We start from the raw sequence: 23,096 nt of genomic DNA, 5'->3' as shown, positions 1-23,096 counted from the left end.
ACCATATCACATTTCTTCAATATGTATGGAGGAAGAGACAGGTGAACGAAGAAAAAAGGTAGGGAAGGAAGGATGGATTGGAAGGAAGGAAGGAAGGATGGATTGGAAGGAAGGAAGGAGGAAGCAAGGAAGGAAGGAGGGAGGGAGGAAGGGAGAGAAGGAAGGAAGGAAGGAACACAAAGATGAAAGGAAGAACAAAAAATGAGAAAGAAATAGCATGAAATAGTAAGAGAAAAAACAAATGTAGGATGAAATAATCCTTTTAAATTTTATTAAGCACCTGTACAAGGTACTGTATTAGGTTCTGGGAATACAAAGAACAACAACAACAACAAAATCTTAATAATCCATGCCCTAAAGAGCATTTATTCATTCAATTGGGAATATATAACTTATTCACAGAGAAGGAAATGTAAAGCTAAAAAGTAAATACAAAAAGAAAAAGAAAAACAGTTGACAATAAAAAAAAAAAGACAGAAACTCTGAGGAAGAATCTCCAAAATAAGAGATATAGAAACAGAGACAGAGAGACAGAGACAGAAAGATAAAAACAAAAACAGAGAACAAATATGAAAAGAAAGAGGCAGAAATAAAAGGGAGAAGGAAAAAAGACCAGGAATTGTAGAGAGTAACCTAAGCTTTCATCAGACTACATGACCAAGGATGAAAAACCCCAAGGCCCTAGCTAATATCCAGAAGTTCTGAATGCCACAGAGTTATTTACAAAGTGGGTGGAGGTATAATTTACACAAGGACTATTCTTCTTAAAAGACAGATTTTTAAACCAAGAATGATAATTATTCCCATAACTGTAATTAATTACACTTATAATGGCACTCAGGCTCTAAGTACTTAATGACCACTGCAAGCATGATCACTACAGTCCCTGCCCATTAGACACACAGGGTAACTGGCTTGTCCAGTGGCACACAAGTCACACATCAAAGCTAAGAAGTCAGATGTCCCTTCCCCTCCTTCATTAACTCAACAATGCTTTAGCCCTCCTAAGAAGACCCACCTCAGTATGGGCACGAAAAGGTTTCCTGCTGAAAATCAAAGTAGGTCAAAGATTATTCATCAAATTCCCAAAATTTCCCTTCTTAGTTCTCTAACACAAAGTTACCCATAATGGTCTAAATATATAATTTTTATCCCTAAAATGATATTCCTTTAAAATAAAATATATTTACATATATATGTATATATGTAATATGCATGTGTATACACACACATGTGTGTATACAATATATTTTGGAAAAAAAGATGTGAAAATGAATTAAATCTTTGAATAAATGGAAGCTTATATATTATTTTTGTTCATCTTTTTCTCTGATTATATTGTCCTGGATTATATTTTCTGACCCTACTTTCTTAATAAATGGCTGGTTGGCATGAAATATATATAATATGGGACCAACTAGATCAGAATCATAGCTATGTAAGGAACCACAGAGGCTATCTAGACCAAGCCCCTTTGTTTTATAGATAAGGAAACTGAGCCTCTTGGAAATTGTGACTTTCCCAAGGTCACTTTGGTAAAAAGCATCAGAGGATAGGATTTGAACCCAGAACCAGAATTCTTTCTAGTGTTGGTTAAATGAATTTTCATTCAGTCAAGATAATTCAGCTCAAGGTTAAAGCTAAAGCTTAGTGGAAAATTCCACTAGGATAGAATAGAGGGCTTAATGTCAAAGTTTGGATTCAGGTCCCAGATCCAAAGGGTCCTTGTTTGTTGCCTGGCTTGGGGTTCTAGTCTCCTTTCTCTTTTCCCCACTTCAATACCAAAGGCAAGAACCAGTAGTCCTTCTTCCTCTCTGTTTATCTCTTCCCTCTGCAAAGAGCTTAAATATTTTTCTTCTTTGTCTTCTCATAACATAAGGTCCTTTGTCAATATCATAAATGACATTGACATAACATTTTAAGGTTTTCAAAGTCCTTTATACACATTTTCTCATTTGATTCTCTTAAGGTGGGTGATAGGGTTATCACCATTTTTGAAAAGGGAAACTAATATCACATGCCAATAAGTGAGAGAGGTATCATTTGAATCAACATATTCTCTGATTCCAAGATGGGTGTTCCTTCTGCTACACAACATGCTGCCTCCAAGATTTTATGTTCCAGATTTTGGTCTTGTACCCATTGGATTTCTAGAGACTAATCCATCACACAGCTCAATGGACACCACTATAATATCTTATATTGGATTTGGATTTTTTCTGAGGAATCCCTTTAAGGAATTCCTTTAGTAAAGATCAATGTGTTGCTATTTTTATGCCATAAAGGAAGAATCCTGTAAGATCTGCAGTAGACCATCAGGTCTACCATCTAAGAACCTTAATATTGGAGCAGATTAGCCCAAATAAAGACAATAATATATGAGTTTTTAAGCTCTTATCTTGTGGACCTATGGTAATCAAGGTTAAGAAAGCTATAGGAAGGGTTCAGCTGTTAGGGAGCTGAACTAGGAACTAGGAAAATGGGAAAACTGAGCCAGGAAGTCTGGGGAAATGATTGCAATGTTGTCCATGCTAAGCAGCTATAAGCTAGGATATATCAGTTCAGCAGAACTGTAACTCACCATTGCTCCTTGCCTAGTCCTTTGCTACTATTATCACTAGGAGAGATTTCATCACTGAGCAAGGGGGATTCCTTCATGGTCTAGCATTATGGGCAGTTTCCCCAAGAGTGGCTCCTCTGGACAGGAAGAGGGGAGATCAAAATACATAACCAATTGAATGTGGAACAAACTGGGTGAGATTTAAGAAAAGTGTAATTGTTGTTCAGTCTGCCATCATGTCTGACTCAAATGGACTTTTGTCCATGAGCTTTTCTTGGCAAAGATCCAGGAGTGATTTACCATTTCCTTCTTCAGCATGTTCCCCTTTTACTGAGGAAATGAGGCAAACAGGGTTAAGTGACTTGCCCAGGATCACACAGCTAATGTCTGAAGCCAGATTGAACTCAGGTCTTCCTGACTACAAACTTAGTATTCTATCCATCATACCACCTAGCTACTCAGTTATCCCTAGACAAGTATATGTTTTTTTAAATAGTCCAATCCAACAAGCATCTATTAAGATAGTGTGAATACAGTCAAAAAGAAGCAAAAATTCCCTTCCCAAGGAGCTTATAAGACAAGTAAATAGATTATTGAAGGAAGGTAAGAATATCAGCAACTAGAAAGATAAAGAAAAAAATGAGTCAGAAGAGTTGGCCTTTGAGATGAGATGTGAGGGAAACAGAAGAAAAAGATGAAGAAAGAGGATATCACTGAGCCTATACCAAGGTAGAGATGGAATAGCTTGTTCAGGGAATAACCAATAAGCCTGCTCAGTACAGAAAGCATGAAGGGAGAAATAAGAGGCAGGGGATAGGGTGGGATGGGATAGGAAAGTGTCCAATTGTGGAAGGTTTTAGATATGATACTGAGTAGTCTGTATTTTAGGTAATTTGTAGGTAATAGGGAGTTATGTTTTGTTTTGTTTTGTTTGTTTTTTTGCTGAGGCACTTGGGCTAAAGTGACTTATCTAGGGTAACATAGCTAAGAAGCATTAAGTGTCTGAATCTGGATTTGAACTCAGGTCCTCCTGACTTCAGGGCCAGCACTTTATGCACTACCCCATTTAGCTGCCCCTGCTGATGTTTCTTGGACAAAAGAGTGACAAATCTGACCTGTGATCTGGGCATATCGGTTTGGCCATTGTGTCAATGATAGGTTGGAGAGGCGAAAGAACTGAAGCCAGGATTCTAACTAGAAGGTTTTTGTAATAATTTAGGCAGTTGATGATGGGATTATGAACTATGTGGTAGCTGCATAAATGCAGAGAAAGGGACAAATGTTAAGAAGCAACAGGACCTGGCAATTGGATAAAGAAAAGGGCTATTAGCTGGGGCTAATGTCAAGATTCTGCTACATTAGTTCTTTGTTATATTGAATTACTTCACCAGAGTTCTCTACTTTATTTGAAAACTTTAATCTTATATAAATGAATGAAACTATGTCTATTACAATATGTGAAAGCGCTTCCTCTGTGGCTGAGATCCATTGAAAGTTGACTTCAGAATACTGTTAACCTTTGGAATCAACAGGGATGAATTCAAGCCAAGACTTCCATTAATTCGTATATAACCTTGGGCAAGTCAAGCCTATCATCAAGCATTTATTCAGTACTTAGTATATGTCAGGCATTGTGCTAAGTACTGGGGTTCTAAAGAAAGGCAAAAACATGGTCCTGCCTTCAAGGAGCTTCTATTCTAATAGGAAAGACAATGTATAAATAACTAGGTTCATAAAAGTCACTTCACTGGGACTCAGTTTCCTTATGATGAAGAGACTGGAATAGATGACCACAAGGGTCTCTTTGAGCATTTTACAGGATCTCTTTCCAGCTATTAGGATGCTCCTAATAGCTCACTGTTCTCCATGACTCTTCAGGTCTTTTCCTTTTCCTGGCTGCCACCGGCAAGGTCTCATTTCCAAAAAAATGATTTAATTTTAAGACATTACCACCACACCACCACACCAAAGTCAAATATGGACAGATCCTTTAATCTCTCTGAGCCTCAGTTTCCTCATCTGTAAAATGGGGTGAGGGGAAGGCTTGGACCACACCACCTCTATGGTCCCTTCCAGTTCTGGATGTATAATCTTAATATCATCATACAATGAATTGAAGATAGTGCTAATGCTAAGGTAGTAAGACCACAGCTGCAAATCTAATGCAGACTAGGCAAGTTGGTCAAGGAAATGCTGAGTTAAACAACCCGTTGGGGAAGAAACAGGTGGAATGGGGTTTGGTTGGCAATGAATCAGTCCATTTTACATAAAGGGTGTTGTCTACAAAAGATGTATGGTTAAAAGGTGCAATTAAAACCCCTATATAAGAGGGAGAACTCACATCCCCAGTATTCAGGTGCTCTGTAGCCAGAGTCTGCCATCGCTCTTAGTGACCAAGGTAAGTCTCAATGAAAGAAAAATTTGTATTATTTCATTCAGTGGTTATCTTCCTGCTAGTTTGTGTGTGCGTGCATGTCTATGTGAGTGAATTAGGGATGTGGAAATTGTTTTGGTAGTTTTTTTCTGTGTGTGCACTAGGAATGTGGTAAATTTCTCATCGAGTCTCCCATTTTCCAAACCCTGTAAAACTTGACCTGTAATAAGAAAAGCAGAATTCCAATTAGCTTTAACAAAAAGTTTTATTTCCAAATATTGTTACAGAGGTGGTTTTTGTTTGTTTTCTGAGTTGGGAGCAGTTGCCAAGTGACTTTAACATGGAAAATCCACTGTCTTCTATCTTTTCCCTTTGGATACTCCTAACAGTACACTGTCCTCCATGATTCTCCAAGTCTTTTCCATTTCTTTGTGTCACCAGATACTTAGAAAAGGCAGAATGATTTCTAGTGGATGACTCAACCTCAGGTTATAACATCAGCATCCAGGTACAGTTAGACTGAGTCACTGTCTTTGTTGCTGTGACCACAAAGGTTACTTAACTGAACTACTCCCATTATTTTACAGAGATTCTTTGCCTCCAACTATGTAACTACCAATGATGAAAGAAAAATTTTTATGTATAAGATTTGTAGATTACTTTGCTTCCTAGGAACTTTCCACTCAAACTGGCTCTTTAATCTTCAACAAGTCTCTCAAACCTTCCATTTTCCCCATGTCTAAAATGAGGAGGCTAGATCCACAGAAAGCTGAGATTCATTTCAATTCTAAGGTTCATCACCCAGGTTAGATGAGAGGTAATAGACTTGGGTTCAAATTCCAGCTCTGTTATTAACGTGACCTTGAGTAAATACTAGGGTTATCATTCAGAGATGTAGATGGGAGAGGTCTTTAGAGGTCAATTAGTCTAGTCCCCTTTTTTTAATGGATCAGGAAGTTGGGTCTACAAAAAAGAACTTTCTATGAGTCCAGGAGCCTCTGAAAGATGGAATGGGGTGAGTTTTAAAAGATGCACTAAATGTTTTTTTCTAAAATTTCTCACTTCAGGTACAATCCCATTGGGAAGCCAAAAATATGCCTCAACTCCTTAAGGGCATCATTACTGTAATCGATGTTTTCTACAAAAATTCATGGACAGATGGAGGATGCCAGAGACTGAGCAAACAAGAATTGAAACAGCTGCTGCACCAAGAATTTGGGGAAGCCCTTCAGGTAAAAAGGTCCAGATTTCTTGCACTGGGAATTCTCGGATTGACTCTAGGTTCATTTCTTGACATGTTATTTCTTATTGGAGATCAATGTAAAAAATATCCAAAATTGTTTTCATGTATCTCATTGGCCTGAGACATAGAAGGAAAATAGGCTCACCATGTCAATTGGTTAGCAATTATTGCATGCCTGCTATGTGCCAGGCACTGTTATAGATGCTGTGGGAACAAAGAAAAGCAAAAAAAAAAAAAGGTTTCTGCTCTCAAGGAGTTCACAGCCTAATGGCAGAGACAACATCCAAATAATTATGTCCAAACAAGCTGTCCCAAACAAACTGTCTATGATATAAATTGGGTATAGTCTTAAAAGGAAGGCACAAATTTTAAGACTGGGAAAGAAAAAAAAAAGATGATTGGAAACCCTTGAACAAAGGGACAGTGGGAAAAGACATTTTATAGAAATTATTCCAACATCAAAAAACAATAGGAACCATCAGGTCATGGGACTTGAAGAAAGGCAGGAAGGATGAGGAGCAAGAGCATTGCAGGGCTAAGTATAGTCAAGAGTACTCAGCCTGGAACAGAGAGATGGAGAAGCAATGGAGCTCCATTGATTTATATGACATTGATGTTTTCAAATAAAGTAGAGATCTGTGGCAAAGTGATTCAATATACCAAAGAATTAAGAAAAAGATTTTTTTTTCAAGGAACAATGAGGGAGCCAGTATCACTAGATTACAGAGTAAATGGAGGTGAGTAAGTTATAAGAAGCTGAAAAGGTAGGAAAGTCTCAGGTTATACATTGAAATACAGGACCAATACAGGCTTCCATGTAAATGTCCCAGGAAATGTGATATATTGGATGCAAGGCAAACTTTTTTTTTCCTGAGGCAATTGGGGTTAAGTGACTTATCCAGGGTCACACAACTAGGAAGTATTAAGTGTCTAAGATCAAATTTGAACTGAAGTCCTCCTGACTTCAGAGCCAGTACTCTATCCTCTGTGCCATCTAGCTGCCTCCGGGAGCAACTTTTAAGTCAGAAAAATCTGGTCTGAGGTCATTTCTCTGATATACATCATTAGGGGGCAAGTTACACAACCTTTATGTGCTCTCAAAGAACTCTCTAAAATCAGGATTGATCCCACTGGATTGGTGGGAAGAGATTTCACACCAGGAGTTCCCTATACTGTCATAATCCATCATGACCAAAAATAAATAAACAAAAGGTCAAACAATTAGTGATAAATATACTAGATGAGAGAATACATACCAACAGGAGAAATGGTGAAGTTAATCATTTTTTCCTACTTTCTTACAGAAACCTGGTCACTCAGAAACAGCCGACAAGATCCTCCAACTCCTAGATAAAGATGGCGATGGCACAGTTGACTTCAGTGAATTTGTTTTACTGATCTTCAGTATAGTGAGAGCCTGCTATGTATGCATACAACCTCTGCTCTGCCCAGGACTACAGGAAGGGGGAAGAAGATCTGAATCATGGGAGCCACAAGAAGGGACATCACCAAGAAACAATGAACTCCCAGCAACAACCACCAATGAGAGGACTCATGAGAATAATCAGCCCCAAAGCTCACAGGATGGTGGACAGCGCAGAGAGACAGCTGATCAAAAAGAATCCAGGGAAGAGACAAGGATCCATGTAAGAAATGAGAACACAGCAGCAAGGACCAGTGAAAGTCGCCATATTAGAGATGAGATGTCAACACTAGGATATACTGAGAGACAGGTCCCTGACAATGAAGATGATAAGAAAGACTATGTCAAGGAAATAAATCAATTTTCAAGAGATGATGAGAGTTATGAAATTAAAGAACAGATAGCACCGGGAAATGATTGGAGATACCAAGTAACAGAACAGACACCAGAACAAAGGGACGTTGGGAAAAGACATTTTGTAGAAACTATTCCAACACTAAGAGACACTAGGAACCATCAAGTCATGGAAGAAATCCCAACAGAAAGGAGTGATAGTACATCCCATGTTAGAGAAGACCCAGGACTGAGAGATGATGAGAGACCAGAGATGAGAGTGAGAGATCAGATTCCAAGTCCAAGGGATGATGATAGATACACAGGGAGAGAACAGTCCCCAGAAGGAGAGTATAATAGGAGATATCAAGTGAATAGCCAAATCCCAGGAGCCGTGGAGGAAAGAAGATATCAGGTGAACATGCAATCTCAAGCACCAAAAGAAAATGGGAAATACCAAATGAGAAATCAAACATCATATCCAAGAGATGTCCCAAAATTCTATGATAGTGAAGAAGATCTAGAAGGAAGATATTATGAAAGATGCCAAGAATATGATCAGAATCAGTTAGCCAGTCATAAGAAAAATTACGTGAATAAGCAACAGCCAACAATAAGGGATAATGAAAGACAATATGTAAGAGATGAATCTGTATCAGAAAAAGAAGAGGCAAAAGCCCAAATAAGACTTCAGCTACCAAATAATTTCCCAAGGAATGGGAAAATAAAAATTAGATACCAGGTCCCAGCATCAAGGGATGATGAGAGACTACAAGACAAAGAACAGACCTCAGCACTGACAGATGATCAAAGGAGTGATAAGCAGCAAACTCCAGATATTCAGGAGGAGGAAGTTTATGAAGATATATTGCAATCTCCAGAAATCCCAGATTATGGAAAATGCCAAGTGAGAAAACAGACCTCAGTGCCAAAGTACGAGGGGAAACAGAATGTTAGACCACAGACTCAAGAAATCCAAAATGAGGGGAGATATACAGTTGGACCAGAGTCTCCAAAAATCCAGTATGATAGAAGACGCCAAGTTACACAACCAGAACCAGAACTACTGGATAATGTAAGACACCAAGTTAGAGCTCAGTCTCCAGAAAGCCAGAATGATAGGAGACATGAGACCATACCATCATGGGATGATGGGAGAAACCAAACTCGACAAGAGACTTCAGGTCCAAGGGGTAATGAAAGAAACCAATATAGGCAGCAGACCCCAGAAATCTGGAATGATGGAAGAAGTAGGCCTCAGTCTCCAGAAATCCCAAATGACAAAAGACAACAGACCTTGGTACCAAAGGATGATGGGAGACTCCAAGTTACACCTACATCTCCAGAAATCCAGAATGAAAGAAGGCAACCAACCCTAGTACCAAGGGAAGATGGGAGATGCCAACTTACACCTACATCTCCAGTAATCCAGGATGACAGAAGGCAACAGGTACCAAGGAATGATGGGAGTTGCCAAGTTACACCTACATCTCCAGAAATCCAGGATGACAGAAGACAACAGACCCCAGTATTAAGGGATGATGGGAGACACCAAGTTAGACCTCAGTCACCAGAAATCCAGGATAACAGAAGACAACAGTCCCCAGTACCAAGGGATGATGGGAGACGTCAAATTACGGCTCTGTTTCCAGAAATCCAGGATGACAGAAGGCAACAGACCCCAGTATTAAGAGATGATGGGAGACGCCAAGTTAGGCCTCAGTTTCCGGAAATCCATGAGGACAGAAGACAACAGTCCCCAGTAGCAAGAGATGATGGGAGACACCAAGTTAGGCCTCAGGATGACAGAAGGCAACAGGTACCAAGGGATTATGGGAGACGTGAAGTTACACCTACACCTCCAGAAATCCAGGATGACAGAAGGCAACAGATCCAAGTACTAAGGGATGATGGGAGACGGCACGTTAGGCCTCAGTCTCCAGAAATCCACGATAACAGAAAACAACAGTCCCCAGTACCAAGGGATGATAGGAGATACCAAGTTAGGCCTCAGGCCCCAGAAATCCAGGATAACAGAAGGCAACAGACCCCAGTACTAAGGGATTATGGGAGACATCAAGTTAGACCTCAGGCCCCAGAAATCCAGGATGACAGAAGGCAACAGGTACCAAGGGATGATGGAAGACGCCAACTTACACCTACATCTCCAGAAATCCAAAATGAAAGAAGACAACCAACCCCAGTACCAAGGGATGATGGGAGATACCAACTTACACCTACATCTCCAGAAATCCAGGATGACAGAAGACAACAGACCCCAGTACCAAGGGATTATGGGAGATACCCAGTTAGGCCTCAGTTCCCAGAAATCCAGGATGATGCAAGTCAACAGATACCAAGGGATTATGGGAGATGCCAAATTAGGCCTCAGTCCCCAGAAATCCAGGATGACAGAAGACAACAGTCCCCAGTCCCAAGGGATGATGGGAGACGCCAAGTTAGGCCTCAGTCACCAGAAATCCAGGATAACAGAAGACAACAGTCCCCAGTACCAAGGGATTATGGGAGATACCCAGTTAGGCCTCAGTTCCCAGAAATCCAGGATGATGCAAGTCAACAGATACCAAGGGATTATGGGAGATGCCAAATTAGGCCTCAGTCCCCAGAAATCCAGGATGACAGAAGACAACAGTCCCCAGTACCAAGGGATTATGGGAGATACCCAGTTAGGCCTCAGTTCCCAGAAATCCAGGATGATGCAAGTCAACAGATACCAAGGGATGATGGGAGATGCCAAATTAGGCCTCAGTCCCCAGAAATCCAGGATGACAGAAGACAACAGGTACCAAGGGATTATGGGAGATGCCAAATTAGGCCTCAGTCCCCAGAAATCCAGGATGACAGAAGACAACAGTCCCCAGTCCCAAGGGATGATGGGAGACGCCAAGTTAGGCCTCAGTTCCCAGAAATCCAGGATAACAGAAGACAACAGTCCCCAGTATCAAGGGATGATGGGAGACACCAAGTTAGGCCTCAGTTTCCAGAAATCCAGGATGACAGAAGGCAACAGGTACCAAGGGATGATGGGAGACGCCAAGTTACACCTACATCTCCTGAAATCCAGGATGACAGAAGGCAACAGATACCAAGGGATGATGGGAGATGCCAAATTAGGCCTCAGGCCCCAGAAATCCAGGATAACAGAAGGCAACAGTCCCCAGTCCCAAGGGATGATGGGAGACGCCAAGTTAGGCCTCAGTTCCCAGAAATCCAGGATGACAGAAGACAACAGTCCCCAGTCCCAAGGGATGATGGGAGACGCCAAGTTAGGCCTCAGTTCCCAGAAATCCAGGATGACAAAAGGCAACAGACCCCAGTCCCAAGGGATGATGGGAGATGCCAAATTAGGCCTCAGTCCCCAGAAATCCAGGATGACAGAAGACAACAGTCCCCAGTCCCAAGGGATGATGGGAGACGCCAAGTTAGGCCTCAGTTCCCAGAAATCCAGGATGACAGAAGACAACAGTCCCCAGTATCAAGGGATGATGGGAGACACCAAGTTAGGCCTCAGTTTCCAGAAATCCAGGATGACAGAAGGCAACAGGTACCAAGGGATGATGGGAGACGCCAAGTTACACCTACATCTCCTGAAATCCAGGATGACAGAAGACAACAGTCCCCAGTATCAAGGGATGATGGGAGACACCAAGTTAGGCCTCAGTTTCCAGAAATCCAGGATGACAGAAGGCAACAGGTACCAAGGGATGATGGGAGACGCCAAGTTACACCTACATCTCCTGAAATCCAGGATGACAGAAGGCAACAGATACCAAGGGATGATGGGAGATGCCAAATTAGGCCTCAGGCCCCAGAAATCCAGGATAACAGAAGGCAACAGTCCCCAGTCCCAAGGGATGATGGGAGACGCCAAGTTAGGCCTCAGTTCCCAGAAATCCAGGATGACAGAAGACAACAGTCCCCAGTCCCAAGGGATGATGGGAGACGCCAAGTTAGGTCTCAGTCCCAAGAAATCCAGGATGACAGAAGACACCAGTCCCCAGTTCCAAGGGATGATGGGAGACGCCAAGATAGGTCTCAGTCCCAAGAAATCCAGGATGACAGAAGACACCAGTCCCCAGTCCCAAGGGATGATGGGAGACGCAAAGTTAGGTCTCAGTTTCCAGAAATCCAGGATGACAGAAGGCAACAGGTACCAAGGGATGATGGGAGACGCCAAGTTACACCTACGTCTCCTGAAATCCAGGATGACAGAAGGCAACAGACCCCAGTACTAAGGAATGATAGGAATTGCCAAGTTAGGCCTCAGCCTCCAGTAATCCAGGATGACAGAAAGCAACAGGTACCAAGGGATGATGGAAAATGCCAAGTTATACCTACATCTCCAGAAATCCAGGATGACAAAAGGCAACAGACCCCAGTCCCAAGGGATGATGGGAGATGCCAAATTAGGCCTCAGTCCCCAGAAATCCAGGATGACAGAAGACAACAGTCCCCAGTCCCAAGGGATGATGGGAGACGCCAAGTTAGGCCTCAGTTCCCAGAAATCCAGGATGACAGAAGACAACAGTCCCCAGTATCAAGGGATGATGGGAGACACCAAGTTAGGCCTCAGTTTCCAGAAATCCAGGATGACAGAAGGCAACAGGTACCAAGGGGTGATGGGAGACGCCAAGTTACACCTACATCTCCTGAAATCCAGGATGACAGAAGACAACAGTCCCCAGTATCAAGGGATGATGGGAGACACCAAGTTAGGCCTCAGTTTCCAGAAATCCAGGATGACAGAAGGCAACAGGTACCAAGGGATGATGGGAGACGCCAAGTTACACCTACATCTCCTGAAATCCAGGATGACAGAAGGCAACAGATACCAAGGGATGATGGGAGATGCCAAATTAGGCCTCAGGCCCCAGAAATCCAGGATAACAGAAGGCAACAGTCCCCAGTCCCAAGGGATGATGGGAGACGCCAAGTTAGGCCTCAGTTCCCAGAAATCCAGGATGACAGAAGACAACAGTCCCCAGTCCCAAGGGATGATGGGAGACGCCAAGTTAGGTCTCAGTCCCAAGAAATCCAGGATGACAGAAGACACCAGTCCCCAGTCCCAAGGGATGATGGGAGACACCAAGTTAGGCCTCAGTTTCCAGAAATCCAGGATGACAGAAGGCAACAGGTACCAAGGGATGATGGGAGACGCCAAGTTACACCTACATCTCCAGAAATCCAGGATGACAAAAGGCAACAGACCCCAGTCCCAAGGGATGATGGGAGACACCAAGCTAGGTCTCAGTCCCCAGAAATCCAGGATGACAGAAGACAACAGTCCCCAGTCCCAAGGGATGATGGGAGACGCCAAGTTAGGCCTCAGTTCCCAGAAATCCAGGATGACAGAAGGCAACAGGTACCAAGGGATTATGGGAGACACCAAATTAGGCCTCAGTCCCCAGAAATCCATGATGACAGAAGGCAACAGGTACCAAGGAATGATAGGAATTGCCAAGTTAGGCCTCAGCCACCAGTAATCCAGGATGACAGAAGGCAACAGGTACCAAGGGATGATGGAAAATGCCAAGTTATACCTACATCTCCAGAAATCCAGAATGACAGAAGACAACAGTCCCCAGTACCAAGGAATGATGGGAGACGCCCAGGTAGGCCTCAGTTTCCAGAAATCCATGATGACAGAAGACAACAGACCCCAGTACCAAGGGATGATGGGAGATGCCAAGTTAGGCCTCATGATGACAGAAGGCAACAGGTACCAAGGGATGATGGGAGACGACAAGTTATGCCTCAGGCCCCAGAAATCCAGGATGACAGAAGACAACAGTCCCCAGTACTAAGGGATGATGGGAGATGCCAAATTAGGCCTCAGGCCCCAGAAATCCATGATGACAGAAGGCAACAGGTACCAAGAGATGATGGGAGATGCCAAGTTAGGCCTCAGCCTCCAGTAATCCAGGATGACAGAAGACAACAAGTACCAAGGGATGATGGACGACTTCAAGTTACACCTACATCTCCAGAAATCCAGGATGATAGAAGGCAACAGAGCCCATTACCAAGGGATGATGGGAGACGCCAGCTTACACCTACATCTCCAGAAATCCAGGATGATAGAAGGCAACAGAGCCCATTACCAAGAGGTGATGGGAGATGCCCAGGTAGGCCTCAGTTTCCAGAAATCCATGATGACAGAAGGCAACAGGTACCAAGGGATGATGGAAGACGCCAAGTTACACCTATATCTCCAGAAATCCAGTATGATAGAAGGCAACAGAGCCCATTATCAAGGGATGATGGGAGACGCCAGCTTACACCTACATCTCCAGAAATCCAGGATGACAGAAGACAACAGTCCCCAATACCAAGGGATGATGGGAGATGCCCAGGTAGGCCTCAGTTTCCAGAAATCCATGATTATAGAAGACAACAGGTACCAAAGAATGATGGGAGTTGCCAAGTTACACCTACATCTCCAGAAATCCAGTATGACAGAAGGCAACAAGTACCAAGGGATGATGGAAGACGCCAAGTTACACCTATATCTCCAGAAATCCAGTATGACAGAAGGCAACAAGTACCAAGGGATGATGGAAGAGGCCAAGTTACACCTACATCTCCAGAAATCCAGGATGAAAGAAGACAACAGTCCCCAGTACCAAGGGATGATGGGAGATGCCAAGTTAGGCCTCAGGATGACAGAAGGCAACAGTCCCCAGTACCAAAGGATGATGGGAGACGCCAAGTTAGTCCTCAGCCTCCAGAAATCCAGGATGATAGAAGGCAACAGAGCCCATTACCAAGGGATGATGGGAGACGCCAGTTTACACCTACATCTCCAGAAATCCAGTATGACAGAAGACAACAAACCCCAGTACTAAGGGATGATGGGAGACACCAAGTTAGGCCTCGATTCCCAGAAATCCAGGATGACAGAAGACAGCAGTCCCCAGTACCAAGGGATGATGGGAGACACCAAGTTAGGCCTCAGGATGACAGAAGGCAACAGTCCCCAGTACCAAGGGATGATGGGAGACGCCAAGTTAGACCTCAGGCCCCAGAAATCCAGGATGACAGAAGGCAACAGACCCCAGTATCAAGGGATGATAGGAGATGCCAAGTTAAACCTCAGTCTCCAAAAATCCAGGATGACAGAAGACAACAATCCCCAGTACCAAGGGATGATGAGAGACGCCAAGTTAGGCCTCAGTCCCCAGAAATCCAGGATGACAGAAGACAACAGACCCCAGGAGCAAGGGATGATGGGAGATGCCAAGTTAGGCCTCAGTTTCCAGAAATCCAGGATGACACAAGTCAACAGGTACCAAGGGATAATGGGAGATGCCAAGTTAGGCCTCAGGATGACAGAAGGCATCAGGTACCAAGGGATGATGGGAGACGCCAAATTAGGCCTCAGTCCCCAGAAATCCAGAATGACAGAAGACAACAGACCCCAGTAGCAAGGGATGAGGGGAGATGCCAAGTTAAACCTCAGTCTCCAAAAATCCACCCCAATACTCAAGGATCAGTGGTGGAGATAAAGGATAACCTAATACCCTGTGATGTGTATTTTTTGACCAAGCAAAAAGGCAATTGGTTATGCTACTGTGTCCCTGATCCATCGGAACAAAAAGATGAACAAAGCAAACAAAATAATCCTGCTCCCTCTGCCTTTGAAGATTATCGACATGGCAGACATGTAGGAAACTTCCAATCCGCTATGGCAGACCCTTATCAGTCTCATGACTGGCAATCAGCAAATGATTATTCCAATGAGAGGCAACATTGGGGGCAGGAACCAGATGAAAGGAGGTCTGGTGACTATCCAGTTCAAGAGTGGGAAGAAGGAGGGGACTGTCTAGATGAGTACACAGAACCAAACAGGGAAGAATATCCTACAGATGAGGCTTACTATCCTGGTCTTATATGGAAATCAGGTGACCGTCAATGATCTCTATGCTGGACCAGGCAAGTCTATGACTTCCATGAGAATATTGGGAACCCACAGGCTTCTCCATTCTTTGAAGATGACTTCTAAAGTCCTGTCTAGATTTCCACAGGTATTTCAGATGTCAGATATGCTTCGCTATGACCCACACTAAAAATGTTATACCTTCCGATTTTTTTCTTTTTCTTTAAGTCAACATAGCAAAACTATTGTATGATAGCAGGATCTTTTGGTTTCTGGGGGGGTCAAAGATCATAGGGATGATTTAAGGTGAAGGAAGAAAGCAAGTATCTGTCATGTCTCCAGTAGAGCTGTGACTAGGTATGACATCTTTAAAATCCAAGTTCTCAAGATTTACCTGGAGGATATTTCTGGGATATTTCTGGATCGATTTCAAAGCTTGTATGAAAATCAATAATAAATGAATAGCATTTAATTACTGTTTTCTGAAGTGTGTTTCTCGTCCTCTGCCCTGTTTAAAGTACTGGACTCTTAGATAGGAAGCTGAAATAAAAACCATTTGTCACATTCCAGAGAATAATGTATTTTTAAAACAGTTTAAAGATTCCCAGCTCTCCTGCTTACTTCCTGGGTGGACTCAGAAAAGTCACTTTACCTCAATGTGCCCCTGTTTCTCCATGTGTAATATAAGGAGGGAGGTACATGGCACCACCTCTCAAACCAGGGCCCTGACCCTTAGCTCCTGTGTAGGACAATATTGTTTGAAAACTTCATCTAACTACTCTGAATTTTCTCATTTACAAAATGAAGGTATTGGATTGATAGCCTCCAAGCCTTCTTCAAGCTCTAGACCTAAATCTTAGGAGACTTTCTCAGATCTCTTCCTGCTCTACTTCTATGATGTTTTCAAACAATCTTAGAGAAGGTAGTCAGTAAACAAACATTTATTAAGCACCTACTGTGTGCCAGGAATAATGCTAAGCACTGTCACTTAGAGATTTTTCACTTCCCAACTTAACTCATCCCCTGTACACACACACACACACACACACACACACACACACACCCCACAATATTCTGAGGTCCAATCCAAGCTCAGATGTCTTAGGAACAGATTGAAAGCATAGTAAACAATTACTTCATAAAACTCCATCAAACATGCAATCCTCTACATTGTAAAGATTTTTGTGGTGGTTGTTTAGCCATGATCCCTTTTGAGGTTTTCTTGGCAAAGATACCAGAATGGTTTGCCATTTCCTTCTCCACCTCACTGAACAGATAAGGAAACTAAAGCAAACAGCATCACACAGTTAATATCTGAGGCCAGATTTTAAGTCAGAAAGTTAGTTCCCAGCTCTTTTCATTTTTCTCTATTCCTTGCCACTGAAACCAAACCTCAGAGAATTTGATGGCTTCTGAAGAGAGTCAACAAGGAATGCACCTGGTGCAGGTAACCAGTGACCAACCTCTCCCCAGAGAGCTTTCATCAGCCAAACTCACTGATTGGCAGGCAAGGATCATGGAGAGTTCCAGAGGACAAAGGATGGTGCTGGATCGCCATCTTGTGGTGATGGCTGTCAATGATCCCAAGAAGAATGTTTTACTTGATAGGAAATGGATAATCTCATTTAAACATAGGGCTGAGGGAAATGAGATTTCTTTGCTACCTACACAGACTTTCATTTCATTTCCTTGGCTACAACCCACCAGAGGTAGCAGGCTATATATCCTGTATATTTATTCTTTCTTGTAACTTTTAAGACTTGACTGACAGTGACAATAATGGAATTTATAGAACTCTTTAAGGTTTGCAAAGTCATGTGTGTGTGTATAAAATCATATATGTGTGTGTACACTTATTTAATCCAAATAACAACCCTGTGAGGTAAATACTGTTATTAACTCCATTTTTACAGATAAGAAAATTGAGGTTGAGAGAAGTTAAATAATTTGCCCAGCATTATACAACTAATAAGAACCAGAGGCTACATTGGAACTCAAATTTTCCTGACTCCATCTCCATCTCCAGCAGATTATGCTATCTGGCTCCTAATATTAGAAAATTGGATAAGGTCTCTCTTCAAAATCAAAACTGATAATCTAAGTTCATGGGGTTATCAACTGTATTTCATTATTTTCAGACTTTTTAAAGTATGAGCTTAATATGTTTTGTTGTGCTTAATTGTATCCAATTTTTCATGATTCCATTGGGAGTCCTCTAGGCAAAGACACTTTGTTCTCCAGCTCATTTTACAAATAAGAAAACTGAGGCAAATAGGGTTAAGTGACTTGCCCAGGGTCTTACAGCTAGTAAGTGTCTTGAGAATACATTTGAACTCAGGAAGCTAAATCTTCCTGAATCCAATCCCAGTGTTCTATTCACTGTGCCACTTAGCTGCTCTTAAATTTATCTATGTATTTCATAAATATGCTTTTTTCATAGTTATATAATCTCATTAGGGTAAAGTTCTCATCTATGAAATAACCTAACAAAAAATGCAATAAACCAACAACCAAAAATGTTAAAGAAGCAAATGTTTTCAAATCCATGACCCTTAATCAATCACTATTTCCTAAAATCTACTGTAACATCAGGAACTAAGAGAACTAGGGGTTAAATCTTTCTGTACTTCATCCTACCATACACACTTCAAGTGAAAGAAAATAGCATTTATTTATTAATAGAGAGCAGACATTAAAGCCTAAAGCCTTGGGTTCAAGTTCCACTTCTCACACACAACAATTTTGTCAAATCAATTTAAACCCTCTGTACTATAGACAACCATGTAAGTTACAGAGAAGATGCCAACCTGCATTAGTAAAAAGACTTTCCTTACCTGAGAGTCAATGAAATCACAAGTCCAATCCCTGTAACTGTATATAATACACAGCATCATGACCAGTACCAAGCTCCCTTTTAAAAAATATATTTTTGACATATTTTCCTTTTGATTACCTACATTTTCAATATATTCTTTGCTCTGTACCTTGCTCCTCCTTTTCCCAGAGAGTGGTACCTTATAGCAAAAAAAAAAAAAAAAAAAAAAATTAAGGTGGGGGTAAAGTTTGACAAAACCAACCAATGAATCAGAAAGGATAACATTTGCAGAGTTCCACATCGACATTCCTAATTTTGCAGAGAAGTAAGGGAAATGTCTTCTATCAGTTTCTTGAGACCAAGATTGACCATTATAATTTCATAGATAATCTCTTTAAGATACTAGAAGGAATTCTTTGTATTTAGGCTGGACTAACTTCAAACAATTTCTGAGGTCTCTTCTATTCTTGAGATACCGTGACTTAGAGAAATAAAAGCATAATAAATAATCTATAATAAATAATATATATATAATAAAATCCATAATAAAACCAGAAAATCATAATGTTATATATGTATTGATTAGAAAACAGAGAAAGAAAAAAGAGATTACATTTAAGCATGACTAAATAAGCAACAATAGCCATTACTTTGTTCTATGTCTTCTTTGATCTTTTCAATATATTTACACATTTGTATTCTCCCTAGTTGATATTTTCAAGATGCCATAGTATTTGATTCTGATGAAATCCATGTATTCATTTATTCATTCATTCAACAAAAAGGTTATTAAGTATCTACCATGAGCTACACTTCAAGTGCTAGATTCTAGGGAAACAAAGTAAATAATAAAAACAGAATGACTCCTCCAAGAACTTCCACAACAGCATGTGCTTAGATGAGTAAACATGAAATATATACAAAGGAAAGAAAGTAACATCAGAGATGGAGTTGGGGCAGAATAACATGTATATGCTGTTGTCCCACCTCAGACTTAGACACATGGTTGTTTGCAGTTTTTTGTTACAATAAAGCACCTATGATTTTTTTTTACAGACTAAAAAGAATTCAAGACTGAAAAGAGCTGTTAGATACAGAGTGAAGGGACTAATCAGCTCCTAAATACTAATAATGGCTATCATTTATATATTACCTACTATGTGCCAAGCACTTTAAAAATATTATCGCATATGTTCTTCCAGATAACCAGTAAAGTAGGTCATTGACCCCATTTTATGGCTGAGGAAACTAAGGTGAAGTGATTTATTCAGGTAGTGAGTGTCTGAGGTCAAATCTGAACTCAAGTTTTCCTGACTCTAGGTCAGTCCTAGGAGAGAATAATCAAGACTCTGTCCATGGTACTAACTCACTTCATCTAAGAAGCAAAATCTAGAGTTGGAAAGAGACCTCAGAATTCATCTAATATAATTCTCCTTAAAAAAAAAAAAAAAAAAATGAGGAAGCTGAGTTGGGTACATAGTTACAGATGAAGTTACATATGAATCCAGGTCTTCTGTCTCCAAAATCTGCCTTCTTTGCCCTTAGGCCATGGCGACTCATCTGCTCTGTCCTCTAAACAGACAGGACCCCATCCATTCTGCTTTCCAAAAAGTCACTGCTCTATTTGTCCTGCAGAGGGCCTGACTCAGGCCACACGTGAACAAAATGAGGTATTTATAGCTTACTCAAATCTTAGCAAAATGAGATTTCCTTCACCATAGCAGAAGAAACACATTTGGGGAGGATAGGTACATTTGGAGGATAACTCAAGATGATTCTGTTGAGCAACACTTTCTTGCCCAAGCTGCCTGTTGTGGTCCACAGTGAAGCATCAGAGTGTGTCTGGAGCTCCTCACAGATGTTTTATATTCAGATGACAAATAAGTGATATCAACAGCCTGGCCTGGTCTTATTTAAAGTGGATACTTCCCTCTGGATTTGACACAATGGATTGAATTGTTCTGTAATCTACAGAACAATTTTTGGTAACCAACCTGACAATGTTTTCTTCAGATTCTCTGAACTTAAAATATAATTGCAGAATCAAGAAGAGGAGAATTTGTAATCAATTATGCTTTTCATCATAACCTTTATTTCTGATAATTTTAGGAGTCATCTCTGGGTTGGTTGTTTGTTTTAATGATATGGCTGATAAAGGCATTACTTGCCACAAACAATGTGTTTAAATAATTATATCTCATGATCCATAATCATTTTAAAGAATCTGATCTAGTCAGCTAAATTGTGAGACAACTTGGTGGGTCAGTGGTTAAAGCAATGGGTCCTGAAGTGAGGAAGACTTAAATTTAAAAGTAGCCTTAGACACTAACTAGCTGAATGACTCTGGACAAGTCATTTCACCTCAATTTCCTCACTTGTCAAATGGGGAGTGCTTTATAAATGCTAGCTGTTATTATTTAGGGGTCATTTAGCTCTTTCTTCACTCTGTATCTACCAATTACTTTCAATTTTTTATTTTCTGGAGTCTGCAGAAAATATTCATACTTACTTTATTGTAATCACAAGAAACTACAAACAACCTAACACTATAAGTTACCACAACCCATCACTAAGCCATATTTCTTCCTCTAGTCAGGGCTTCTTAAACTATTTCTACTCATGACCTCTTTTTGGTCCAAAAAAATTTTATATAATTCTGGATACATATATAAAATAGGTATACATATCAAACATTTACAGATAATAAATCATAATTTTGTGACTCCCACATTCAATTATGAGACTCCATATGGGGTCATGATCCATAATTTAAAAGCTTTGTTCTAGGTAGCAAAACCTAATTCAGTCCCTAAATTGGGAATAATAAGAGCATTGACCTTGAAGTGTGGTTACAGTGATAAAGGTGATATTTGTAAAGCATTTAACATAATGTCTGGCACATAGTAGGCACTATAAAAATGTTTATTCTCTTCCTCTACCAGTCTCCCAATTCAATGGAGGAGACAATATACTAACAACTTGTACAAATAATCTATTTACAGAATAATCAACAAAGGCACTGGAATTAAGAAGGTTGAAAAAATCTTTCTATATAGGTGGAATTTTAGGTGGGGATCACATGTAATGGACCAATCAAAGGTTGGGAAGATGGATCACATCCATCTCTTTCTACAGAAGCTAATTGTGAGACTTGTTTCCAACATAATCTTACTAAGACTTTACCCATTGTTGTCCAACTTTCCCCTATCCCACCCTTACCTTCATTATTCCATTCTGCATCCAGCATCAATCATCACAATAGTTATTCCTGCTTCAGGCACTAGTGCAGTTGCTTTTGGCAGCATACTCTCAATCCATCATGACTATCCCCTCCCTTCCAGACCACAAGATGATCATGGTTGTTTTTGTTGTTCTTCCTTCATTCTTGAAGAGAACCAGTGACATCACAGGTGATGTCTTGACTAATTCATAAATTGGATTTAAGTAAAGCAGAGCTGCACAAAGTCCTGAGATTTACTCTCTCCTAAAGATGCATCAACATCCAATCGCAGAATAAAAGTCAAGACAGCTGGTGATGGCCTAGAATACAATGGATGACCTTGGCTTTCTAAATTACCTTGATAATGTAAGTATCAATTTCATCTCTCACAACATATGCAAATCCAATACCAAGTGCCTTTTTTTCCTACAGTGCCATCAGTCTTGAGGATGCTCAATAAATATCTATTGATGATGATAGCAAATACCTTCAAAGTCTATAGATGAGAAAGATGGAAAAGGATGGGTGAAAACATAATGTGTTTTGTGTTTCCCTAGGCAGGTATCTTACAAAGGATGTGGGAAGTGATCGCAGCTGGGTGGTTCAGTGATTAGAACACTGGATTTGGAGTCATCAAAACCTAAGTTCACTTAGTAACTTATAACTATGACCATGAACAAATCTTTTAACCTCAAATCCCAATTTCCTCATCTGTAAAAAGGGCTAATAACACCTACCTCCAAAGGAGAATAAAACAATATTTGAAAATCACTATATAAAGGGCAGCTAGATGGTACAGTGGTTACAGCACCAGCCCTGAAGTCAGGAGGACCTGAGTTCAAATCTGCCCTCAGATACTTAACACTTCCCAGCTGTGTGACCCTAAGCAAGTCACTTAACCCCAATTGCCTCAGCAAGAAAAAAGAAAAGAAAGAAAGAAAGAAAATCACTACATAAATGCCAGCTATTATTAAAACCCCTAGCTCCATGCCAGACTTGAATGGGTTGTGATTGGCATCATGGAGCTCATAACATTATATTTTCCCCAAAACTCACCTGTCTTAAGATATCCCCTGTTTCTGTGACGGAAACCATCAGCCTTCCAGTTATTTCAGTTCAGAATTTTGCTGTCTTCCTTCCCTATAACTTTCTTTTTTCTTTCTTTTTTAGTATTCTTATTTTTATTTTATTTATTTATTTTTATTTAAAGTAATTTGTTTTATTTTTTAAA

At 40.9% G+C, this 23,096-nt stretch overlaps 1 protein-coding gene across 1 annotated transcript; it reads left to right on the top strand.

Moving 5' to 3' along the window:
- The first annotated feature begins 4,928 nt into the window (after positions 1-4,928).
- On the top strand, positions 4,929-16,306 carry LOC141539978 (uncharacterized). Its single transcript, XM_074263484.1, has 3 exons — positions 4,929-4,958; positions 6,002-6,166; positions 7,482-16,306. Exons 2-3 carry the CDS (start codon positions 6,029-6,031, stop codon positions 15,867-15,869), a joined length of 8,526 nt encoding a protein of 2,841 aa, XP_074119585.1. The 5' UTR covers positions 4,929-4,958; positions 6,002-6,028; the 3' UTR covers positions 15,870-16,306.
- Positions 16,307-23,096: the final 6,790 nt, after the last annotated feature.

The sequence above is a fragment of the Sminthopsis crassicaudata genome, chromosome 4, assembly GCF_048593235.1.
Source record: "Sminthopsis crassicaudata isolate SCR6 chromosome 4, ASM4859323v1, whole genome shotgun sequence".
NCBI lineage: Eukaryota > Metazoa > Chordata > Mammalia > Dasyuromorphia > Dasyuridae > Sminthopsis > Sminthopsis crassicaudata.
This window is presented reverse-complemented; position numbering and strand designations above follow the sequence as displayed.

What these genes read in the sequence shown, in the direction of transcription:
- LOC141539978 (XM_074263484.1), top strand. Translation starts at nt 6,029, where the DNA reads ATGCCTCAACTCCTTAAGGGCATCATTACTGTAATCGATGTTTTCTAC. An exon ending in AATTTGGGGAAGCCCTTCAG is followed by an intron (nt 6,167 to 7,481) that starts GTAAAAAGGTCC and finishes ACTTTCTTACAG; the next exon opens with AAACCTGGTCACTCAGAAAC.